We start from the raw sequence: 11,685 nt of genomic DNA, 5'->3' as shown, positions 1-11,685 counted from the left end.
CAAACTACAATAACAATTAACCCTTATACTGGCCAGGACGTGACAGCCACATTTTGTATAGTATTACTTTAGTGCCATGTTGCAAACAAGACGCATGTTTTTGAAAATGTTACTTCTGTACAAGCGTCCTTCTTTTCACTCTGTCATTTAGGTTAGTATTGTGGAGTAACTACACTGTTGTTTCCATCCTCAGTTTTCTCCTATCACAGCCATTACACTCTGTAACTGTTTTAAAGTCCCCATTGGCCTCATGGTGAAATCCCTGAGCGGTTTCCTTTTTTTGCGGCAACTGAGTTAGAAAGGACGCCTGCATCTTTGTAGCGACTGGGTGTATTGACACACCATCCAAAGTATGATTAATAACTTCACCATGCTCAAAGGGATATTCAATGTCTGCTTTTTTTTACCCATTGACCCATAGGCATTAGAAAACCTCCCTGGTCTTGGTGGTTGAATCTCTGTTTGAAATTCACTGCTTGACTGAGGGACCTTACAATTATCTGTATGTGTGGGGTATTTTTTAAATTGAACCTTTATTTAAGTCAGTTAAGAGCAAATTCTTATTTACAATGACAGCCTACACCGGCCAAACCCAGACGACGCTTGGCCATTTGTGCGCCACCCTATGGGACTCCCAATCACAGCCGGTTGTGATACAGCCTGGATTTGAATCAGGGTGTCTGTAGTGACACCTCTAGCACTGAGATGCAGTGCCTTAGACCTCTGTGCCACTCAGGAGACCCCAGAGATGAGGTAGTCATTCAAATATCACGTTAAGCATTGTTATTGCACACAGAGTGAGTCCATGCAACTTATTATCTGACTTGTTAAGATTCTACTCCTGAACTTATTTAGGCTTGCCATAACAAAGGGGTTGAATAATTATTGACTCAAGACATTTCAGCCTTTCATTTTTAATTAACTTGCAAAAAAGCTCCAAAACATAATTCCACTATGACATTATGGGGTATTGTGTGTAGGCCAGTGATAAACAAAAATCTAAATGTAATCAATTTTAAATTCAGGCTATAGCAAAACGAAATGTGGAATGTGGAAAAAGTCAAGGGGTATGAATACTTTCTGAAGGCACTGAATACAGTATGCCTCAATCCCAAAGGAATAGGAAAAAATAGGCACCATCTAATTTCAGATGGTTGCCATCTTTTCCATTAATTTGGGATTGAGGCATATAGCTGGGTCATCTTTGCAGTGAAAAGTACTTCACTACAGGCTTCTTCTCTGCAACATGACTGTGGACTGTTTTCTTTGAAAGCTCACCAGTAGTAGGAATACATGCTGTTTTCCTCCTGCCATTGGCTCCACACTGCATTTAGCCTGATGTACGAGCTCTTCAGTAGCTGAACTGACCCTGTGTGTGTGTGTGTGTGTGTGTGTGTGTGTGTGTGTGTGTGTGTGTGTGTGTGTGTGTGTGTGTGTGTGTGTGTGTGTGTGTGTGTGTGTGTGTGTGTGTGTGTGTGTGTGTGTGTGTGTGTGTGCATGTCCGTTGTAGGCCTCATTCTGACCTAGGGCAGGAAGAGCCATTGTTGAGTTGACATTTTGTGCTGAATTGAGTTTTAAAGAGCAAAACAGTTCAAAGTCAGATAACCCATGATGATACTGCTCTACAGTACTAATAATAACCTTACAATATACCGACCTCCTGCCTAACATACACACTTTAACGGTTCCTGTATGCTCTTTCCCATCTGAATTCGTTTTTTTAAATGCCCCTTTTACATTAGGAAAAAAACGTTTTCACAAAGTTCATAGTTCAATTAATGTTTTGGTGAACTTTTTATAAAACAGTGCATTGTATTTTTCTCATTGACCACCGTTCAAAATGATGAGGAAAGTATGTAGCGGTAGCACCTGAATCATTTTCTGGGGAAGTGTCATTCTGAAGAGGTTAATGATGATGAATGTCTACAAGAAATGACAGGTGTCAGAACTTCCTTTTGGTTGGAACTTTCCTCTGATTCATGGCCGAATACACTTCACTGATTCATCCCACTGGGCACAGACGTCAGTTAAACGTCTAGTTCTGATTTACATTTGGTTGAGTTGTCAACTAACGTGAATTCAACATGAAATGTAAAAAAAAACACCATGTCATTGGATTTAGGTTAAGAGTTTGGTTAAAAAAATAACAAAATGCCCTTACGTTCATTACTTTTTGCAAATACAATCAGTTTTCCACGTTGATACAATTATTTTTTTGCTTTGAAATGACGTGGAAGCAATGTTGATTCAACCATTTTTTGTGAATATATTTAGTATAGTTGCTTCTAAAAATGGTACCTTTTTTAATGTTCCATCAATTCAATTTTTCTGAAATTCACTAGAGGATGGTCCTCCCCTTCCTTCTCTAAGTAGACTCCACTGACCACTAGAATGTTCCTTCCATGACACGTGTCAGAATTGTACGAAGTGTGCTCATTAGGTCAGATGACTGTCTGGTTTAAAGGAACACTGCTGTGACTGCACTCTGGTCAAACATTCTCCTGGGACTGGAAGTGGAAAGTGAGCGCTGCAAGTTTAGACGCTGGCTATGACAACTGCTATCACCAGCAACTCACTGACTGCCTCCCCACTCATAGCTCCACAAACACACCCACGGACGTGTACACCCACGGACGTGTACACCCACGGATGTGCACACGCACACACACACGCACACACACACACACACACACACACACACACACACACACACACACACACACACACACACACACACACACACACACACACACACACACACACACACACACACACACACACACACACACACAGGGCAGGGCCATACAGGGTGAAGGACGCAATGGTAATGTAATCACCTTCCGGAACCTGGGTTGAGGGACGTTTGTGTTTCATTTCCTTTCACATTGTATTTGCCAGCAGCTGAGTCTTCTCTTCTCTTGAAGATCACCACTTGAGATTTCGCAATAATTGTTTTTATTATACAGGACGAAATTGAAATTGGTCACACTCTCTTCAACTTTAATTAGGTTTCATTAACTGAATGTAAATCACGAAGCATTTTCTATTATTTGATTTCATTTCTAAAACAGCATGCTATTTAAGCATTTAGGGCAGTGTGAGGGCAGTGTGAGGGCAGTGTGAGGGCAATGTTTTAACTTCACCCTACATGCCCTGCAGGCAATGTTAACGGATTCTAAACGACAGTTTATTTTTGAAGAGAAAAGTTTTGGAAGCATAGGCCAAGGATTAGCCTAGATGCAATGCGAGACCCGATCCTTGCCTTCTCCCTCTGGTTTGATAGTGTAGAACAGATTTGGCTTAATGACTTCAATCAAACACTGCCCTGTAAAAATACAGACTGAAGCCCCTGACTCACACTAAATGATTTATAACACAATCAAACGAGACAGGAAAAAAACCTGGGAATAAACACAGAGGTGAAATGATGCGAGAAGCCTCAGAAGGTTTTTCCTGCAGCTTGATGTCGGATGTGTTTTCGGGCCTTGATTTGTGTCTGGTATAGCTTTCCACTGTGTTCTGGATTTAGGCCTATGTTGTGTTTTTAGAGCTTGAAGTTGTGTTCAGTTCTCAATTTTGTTGCTACAGTAGCTCTTGATGACGTGTTGAGTTCTCAGTTGTGTGTTTGGTGCTTGATTTATGTGTTCAGTTCTCAATTGTGTTTTCTCAGCTCTGCATTCTTCAGTTTTCAATCATGTTGATTTGTATTTTTTGTAGCTTTAGTTTGTGTGTTTACGGCTTGATTTGTGTGTTCAGCTCTTCATGCTTGTGTTCAGGGCTTGTTTGTGTGATGATGAGTGCTTGATTTGTGCGTTCTGCCCCCCAGTTTTGTGTTCAGGGTTTTGATTTGTGTGGCTGATGTCCGTGCATAGACATACAGGTGTTTCACATAAGTTCCCTAAAAAACGAGTTTACCGCTCACCTAAATCTTTCCATATGTGGTGCTGCCCCCTTTTTTCCTCAGGTTTCAGCTGACGAGCCCCGGAGAGAAAGCAGCACTCCATAAGACATGCCGTTTGTTAGGATTTTCACTGGAAACCTCAAAAGGTGAAGAAGAAGCTGTGGGTCAAAGAGATTCATTGGTCAGATTGGACTCCAGTTCTACCATAGGTACTGTACTTCGAGACTGAGAGAAGCATAAAACAGGACGGGATATCAGAACATTGTGTAAAACAGTCATCTGTGAACACAAGACGTGGAGAACTATGAACTACTTTACGTGGATCTGATGCTTTTGACGGAGCATGGTCCTGGAATGACCCGAGTTGGGGATTTGATTCCCCAATACTGAATCAACTGTGAATCGCTAAATGACCACATCATATTCTATAATGCGTTTAAACTTTTCAAGTCCTCTGAAAGTGACTTGTCTGTAGACAGCATCTGTTTCTTCATTCTCTTTTAGCCATCTGGTCTGTTCCAACATGGCGTTTACGGAACATGTGTAGGAGTGATCAGGTGACCAGACACCTGTCAATAAAACATGATAGTTGGGGTGAAAGAGGGCACAGCGCCTTTATAGAACCCCTCTATCCAGTCCTTTAAGGCATTACAAAGCCTGTACACAATCACACTTCCCGTTCACAGCTCTCTGCACTGCTTTGAGTAGAAAAACTGCCCCCAATTCAATGACACACCTGGGACAATCTGATCTGTCACAGTTGAACATGTTCAAGCTGGAGGGAGGGTATTGAGTTGGGACTACTGAGTGCACCGTGCACTCTTGCCCTCGAAATAACCTCCTTTTTCTGTTGCCAGAGCAGGGGCATTTTGTAATAATTTACTGGGACAAAAAAGGTTTTGTGCCCATTAACCTGGTCCACTTAGTACACTGTACAACTTCTATTCGGACAGAACAGTTTTGGATAGAGCAAACCTTGTTTCTCTCTTCCAATGGAAGATATTTTGGGATAATGTTTATGTAAGCCCACTATTATCATGCAGGTCATGCATGGGGTGAATTTGTCAGCGGGCCCATCTTTTGTTAGTGTGATGTGAATTCAGGATGTCATGTTTTGACGTTCCCTTCCTCAAATGAGTTCTGTGTCAGAGCAGCAGATAGGCCTTGATGGATTTTCGTTTCCAACATCCATCCCCTTTTTCAGTTGCTCAGGGAGGAAAGAACACAGTGAAATTACTTTAGAAAACTTCAAGTTGTGTTTTTTTTGCCCTACCGTGTTACCCCGTTTTATTCATTTCATAATTGCACCAAACAGACTTGTTTCAAAACCACATGCTCCTTAAAAAATCACTGCCCTGGCTATACAGGCCAGCAAACCCTTAGAGTGAGCACTGGCACCATACACATCTGTTTTCAGTTTCAAACGCCTTCCCCTATTTTATACTCATTCATCCAACACACACAATGGACTTCTTATCCCCGGCAAACCTGGCCCACTTCTACCTTATATGACTTAAATAGGCCAATGAATCGTGCCATGTCTTCAGCATAATTAAGTCATTAGCATGGAGGACTGGACGTGTCATGAAACGCAAATGGATGGTGTCACAGTGTGGGTAGTATTCTCACTAGGGTAGATGGAAGAAAATGTAGGTTTACACGACTTTTGATGAAAAGCAATCATCATCAATCATGGTGAATTCTGTGTCAAGGTGGCTCTGAGTTGATTCCTCTACCATAGAGGGCGTGTGGAGAGTGACAATGACATAGATGACACAGGAAGCCCCTATTGGCTCCAGGGATGACGCAGAGGAAGATGAAGGATGATTCTACTGGATCAGACGAGGGCACTACAGTAATGAAATGTAATGCATGTCGTTGGCTGTCATTATGTCCTTGAGAAGCCAATAAACGCTGCAGGACACAGGACCATTATATAGATCATCCTACCGCTTGGCTGTCCCCTCTCCCCTTCATCAGAACATATACCATTACATTATTGGGAATGGGAATGAGCTAGCATTCCTCTGGGGAAAGAGCACTATTCCTGTCAGGAAGATGGCTGCATCCCAAATGACACCCTGTTCCCTACATAGTGCCCTACTTTTGACCAGAGCCCTTAATGGGCCCTGGTCAAAAGTAGTGCACAGTATAGGGAATAGGTTGCCATTTGGGGGGCAACTATAGTGTCAGCCAGCCTGCATACATACCACTGGGCTGACGAGGATGATTCTACCATGTTTACTGTCAACACACTCCAAGCTAGTGTCCGTCTCCCCAGGGACCCTGAATCCATCTCTTATTTCCTATCTCTCATTTGCTAAATCCTGGGTTCAACCCCTCCCATGGTATTGCACACGTTTAGTAGTTTACCCACTTTGTGTAGTACACACTAGGTTCACACGACAGGCCCGTAACTTTAACTTGAGCAGTAGCTCACCTCTTCCCTGATAAGAGTTCAGGAAACACTCTTGACAGTTTCCCCCTTCCCAATGTTCTGGCCTTTGGCACAGAACATTCCAGAATTCTGGAGAGGTGTGGAGTAATTAACCAGAGGACCCCTAGGTCAAAGGTTAGGGAGTCCCACCCTCAGGGGTACTCAGTGATATTTTAGGGGGGAGGGCAGTCGCTTAGCCAACTAAAAACAACCCTGAGGGACGTACAGATTGTCCCAGTGAATTACCTTTGTCAGGTAATCACAGGTGATGGTAGGAGTGGGCTCGCATAGATTTTTGATCCCCACCTCACATTGTCAATAGACTGTTCTAGAGGAATGAGTCCCTCCACTGACTGTGTCCCGGGGAGGGGATGGGAAGGGGATGGGAAGAGGATGGGAAGGGGAGGGGGAATTCTCTAAGAGATGAACAGGAATAGCTGCCTCTGGGTGGGGTGAGGTTGAGAGAAAGGACATGCTGTCTACCTCTCTCTCGCGCTCTCTCTTTCTCTCTCTCACTCTCTATCTCTGTCTCTCTCTCTGTCCATCCATCCCTCTCATCCCTATATCTATGGGGTATGGACATTTTATTTGAGCAGTTTTTGGAGCGATTCTTTTCTGTTATGTTGTTGTGAGCAAAAATAGAATTTGAAGAGTTCACACAAACACACTAGGCTGTTTGTGTGTGTGGACCAGGGAGTATCTGGAACTAGTGAGACTTATCACTAAAGTTAATTATCTTGTTTGTTTATCCAAGGTGAGTTGATGTCAGAACTCAGTCAGCACTCAGCTGGCAGACAGACAAGACACCTCAGTAAAGGAAAACAGAATCTCTCCCCCCTCTGCAGAAGCCGCAAGGGTAGCCATAATGAACTCCACTATCTCCAGGATTGTCACAGTCTCTCCTCCCTTCAGGCCACTGTTGGGGATATGATGGGAGAGATTTGTATTTTTTTATTTGACTTAACCTTTATTTAACTGATGGGAGAGATACAGGTCGTAACTCCTTCATTATGCCACAGAAGGTTAGTTTACACACCCTTCTCTCTTTATTATGGAGCCCTGCCTGTATTTCATCCCTTTTTTTCCTGACAGGAGATACTTGACATGCATAAATCCTCAGCATTCTTTCCTGTTGATCTCTCAATCTCACCCTTTTACTGTGAAACCACCCAGGTGGAGATACAGTCTTGTACAGGACACCCCAGGTCATTGAGGTTGTGGTCTCTGTTGCTGTACCCTCTGGGTATTTGAGTAGAGCACACATGATCTATGACCAATTCCTGGTGGACTCAGATTTATTGTGGTTCCAATAGTTCAGTTGGTTAGAACATGGTGCTTGTAAAATTAGAGTTATAGGGTTGATTCCAACATGGGTTAAATGGTCAAATAACTTTCATTATTATATAGGCCTAATATTATATAGTGTAGCAGTGCTTTGTTTACAGACGCCTTGCTCTATCTCTCTGTTGTTACTGCAGAGCTGCATTGTTTTATTGTTGTAGACTGCAGAACTCTGGTGCTCTGCTGGCCGTTGGTCTGACTTCTCCTTTGGGGTCACTCCATTGTCCATTGTCCTCCAAGTCGGCACACACTCTGAGGTAAAACTTCAAAAGCTCCGACAGATTTCAGTAGATACTCAAACTGTACTATGATGTCTGTTAGTGCCCCTTTCCCTCGTCCTGTTCTTGTTATTGTGGTATTTATTTAGTTAAAATCCATAATTGACAGGATTTATTCTGCACATTTCCATTAGCTCTAAGTTTAGCACATAGTAAAGTGGTAAACTCACCTCAACCACCACCAATACAACTTTGATCCCCCAAACCAACACCACAGGAACCCCTGTCCCCGTCCCCCAAACTCCCTTTGGTTATCCTACCTCCATCCATTTTAGATAATATTGTATTTAAAGGTGATGCCAGCTAGGCAAGAGTGGATCTCTGACTGAGGTTTACACTGTGTTTAAGGCATTAGGCCCCACACAGGCGGCCGTAATTCACAGCTCCTGACTGATGCGTGATGTTTATTACAAAGACTGGGAGAGTGGAAAAGAGGCCCCGGGAGACAGATAGCCATCTGTGTGATTGAAGGAGATATTAGTCATGACAGACCCCTTGGCTTTAAGGGGAGAACGGGAGACTAACTCACATTCTTATTAAAAAAAGTTCCCAACTCCTCTCTCAAAGGTTACAGAGCGTAGCTGCTTGGTTTGCTGCTAGGACAGATAGCTAGTGGGAACAATTACAGCTAAGATAGGAGTTGGTTCGGGAGGCGCCTTGATAAGATGGAGTACTGACCTCTTTCTATCGCAGCAGACAAGCTTCAGAGAGCCATATCCTCTCCACTGAGAGTTTATGTGTGGAGGAGAGGGGTGAGGAAGTTTGATAACTGTGAAAACGAGTCGAGGGTGCAAAGTTGTCAACTGTTTGTCAGCGCAGTGGGGGGATTTGTAATGAGCTCAGGGTGTGTGTGTTGGGACTCATCTGCTATTATATCCTTTGTGTGTGTGTGTGTGTGTGTGTGTGTGTGTGTGTGTGTGTGTGTGTGTGTGTGTGTGTGTGTGTGTGTGTGTGTGTGTGTGTGTGTGTGTGTGTGTGTGTGTGTGCACGCATGTGTCTGTGTATTTGTGAGTGTGTAGCCCCGGTCTACCATTAGATTTGTATGTGGGTGTTTCGATTGGAGCTGCCATTCCGGTCCCCTTAGTTTCCCCTCACTGAGATCCTGTCCCGGATGGCCCCTTAGCCCCTAAGCAGGTCCCTCCAACAGCCCCTCAGCAGGTCCCTCCCTCCAACAGCCCCACAGCAGGTCACTACAACAGCCCCTCAGCAGGTCCCTACAACAGCCCCTCAGCAGGTCCCTCCCTACAACAGCCCCACAGCAGGTCACTACAACAGCCCCTCAGCAGGTCCCTACAACAGCCCCTCAGCAGGTCCCTCCCTACAACGGCCCCTCAGCAGGTCCTTACAACAGCCCCTCAGCAGATCACTACAACAGCCCCTCAGCAGGTCACTACAAAAGCCCCTCAGCAGGTCCATACAACAGCCACGCAGCAGATCCCTCCAACGCCCCTCAGCAGGTCCCTCCAACGCCCCTCAGCAGGTCACTCCAACAGCCCCTCAGCAGGTCCCTCCAACAGCCCCTCAGCAGGTCACTACAACAGTCCCTCAGCAGGTCCCTCCAACCCCCCTCAGCAGGTCACTACAACAGTCCCTCAGCAGGTCCCTCCAACCCCCCCTCAGCAGGTCACTACAACAGCCCCTCAGCAGGTCACTACAACAGCCCCTCAGCAGGTCCCTCCAACAGCCCCTCAGCAGGTCACTACAACAGTCCCTCAGCAGGTCACTACAACAGACCCTCAGCAGGTCCCTCCAACAGTCCCTCAGCAGGTCACTACAACAGCCCCTCAGCAGGTCACTACAACAGCCCCTCAGCAGGTCCCTACAACAGCCCCTCAGCAGGTCACTACAGCAGCCCCTCAGCAGGTCACTACAACAGCCCCTCAGCAGGTCCCTACAACGCCCCTCAGCAGGTCACTACAACAGCCCCTCAGCAGGTCCCTACAACACCCCTCAGCAGATCACTCCAACAGCCCCTCAGCAGGTCACTACAACAGCCCCTCAGCAGGTCCCTCCAACGCCCCTCAGCAGGTCACTACCACAGCCCCTCAACAGGTCCCTCCAACAGCCCCTCAGCAGGTCCCTCCCTACACAGCCCCTCAGCAGGTCCCTACAACAGCCCCTCAACAGGTCCCTCCAACAGCCCCTCAGCAGGTCCCAACAACAGTCCCTCAGCAGGTCCCTCCAACCCCCCTCAGCAGGTCACTACAACAGTCCCTCAGCAGGTCCCTCCAACACCCCTCAGCAGGTCACTACAACAGCCCCTCAGCAGGTCCCTCCAACACCCCTCAGCAGGTCACTACAACAGCCCCTCAGCAGGTCACTACAACAGTCCCTCAGCAGGTCCCTCCAACACCCCTCAGCAGGTCACTACAACAGTCCCTCAGCAGGTCCCTCCAACACCCCTCAGCAGGTCACTACAACAGCCCCTCAGCAGGTCACTACAACAGTCCCTCAGCAGGTCCCTCCAACCCCCCTCAGCAGGTCACTACAACAGTCCCTCAGCAGGTCCCTCCAACCCCCCCTCAGCAGGTCACTACAACAGCCCCTCAGCAGGTCACTACAACAGCCCCTCAGCAGGTCACTACAACAGCCCCTCAACAGGTCACTACAACAGTCCCTCAGCAGGTCACTACAACAGCCCCTCAGCAGGTCACTACAACAGCCCCTCAGCAGGTCACTACAACAGTCCCTCAGCAGGTCACTACAACAGCCCCTCAGCAGGTCACTACAACAGCCCCTCAGCAGGTCACTACAACAGTCCCTCAGCAGGTCACTACAACAGCCCCTCAGCAGGTCACTACAACAGTCCCTCAGCAGGTCACTACAACAGTCCCTCAGCAGGTCACTACAACAGCCCCTCAGCAGGTCACTACAACAGCCCCTCAGCAGGTCACTACAACAGTCCCTCAGCAGGTCACTACAACAGTCCCTCAGCAGGTCTCTCCAACGCCCCTCAGCAGGTCACTACAACAGCCCCTCAGCAGGTCACTACAACAGTCCCTCAGCAGGTCTCTCCAACGCCCCTCAGCAGGTCACTACAACAGCCCCTCAGCAGGTCACTACAACAGCCCCTCAGCAGGTCACTACAACAGTCCCTCAGCAGGTCACTACAACAGTCCCTCAGCAGGTCTCTCCAACGCCCCTCAGCAGGTCACTACAACAGCCCCTCAGCAGGTCACTACAACAGTCCCTCAGCAGGTCACTACAACAGTCCCTCAGCAGGTCACTACAACAGCCCCTCAGCAGGTCACTACAACAGCCCCTCAGCAGGTCACTACAACAGTCCCTCAGCAGGTCTCTCCAACGCCCCTCAGCAGGTCACTACAACAGCCCCTCAGTGTGTTTGCAAGGGGAAAAGAGTCGTGGCCAGACATGTCCACACACTGCAGTTTGATCAATCTTGACTGCTCTAGAGGGGCTTTGTTAGGATTGTTAGGACACATCAGTCCCTGTGCTATCAGGATCAATTCGCTCTGGGGGGATGTTACCTCTAGGTACAGATCTAGAATAAGCTTGCAAATCAAATCAAGTCATATTTGTCAAATGCACCGAATACAACAGGTGTAGACCTGACTAAGATGTAGACCTTACAGTGAAATGCTTACTTACAAGCCCTTAACCAACAATGCAGTTTCATGAAAAGGTATTTACTAAAAAAACAGAAGTAAAAAAAAAAATAATAATAATAACAAAATAGAAAAATAACAACTTAACCTCTATGGGCAAGG

The 11,685-nt window shown here is 46.3% G+C and overlaps 1 protein-coding gene across 1 annotated transcript; it reads left to right on the top strand.

Annotated features, from left to right (window-relative positions):
• Window positions 1-5,702: 5,702 nt before the first annotated feature.
• Window positions 5,703-11,361, top strand: LOC106576443 (mucin-5AC-like). Its single transcript, XM_014153628.2, has 2 exons — window positions 5,703-5,756; window positions 9,133-11,361. Exons 1-2 carry the CDS (start codon window positions 5,703-5,705, stop codon window positions 11,359-11,361), a joined length of 2,283 nt encoding a protein of 760 aa, XP_014009103.2.
• Window positions 11,362-11,685: the final 324 nt, after the last annotated feature.

Source organism: Salmo salar, chromosome ssa07 (assembly GCF_905237065.1).
Source record: "Salmo salar chromosome ssa07, Ssal_v3.1, whole genome shotgun sequence".
NCBI lineage: Eukaryota > Metazoa > Chordata > Actinopteri > Salmoniformes > Salmonidae > Salmo > Salmo salar.
This window is presented reverse-complemented; position numbering and strand designations above follow the sequence as displayed.

Coding starts and splice junctions, on each gene's coding strand:
- LOC106576443 (XM_014153628.2), top strand. CDS start 5,703: ATGACGCAGAGGAAGATGAAGGATGATTCTACTGGATCAGACGAGGGC. Junction 5,757..9,132: donor GATCAGACGAGGGCACTACA/GTAATGAAATGT, acceptor TCCCTCCAACAG/CCCCACAGCAGGTCACTACA.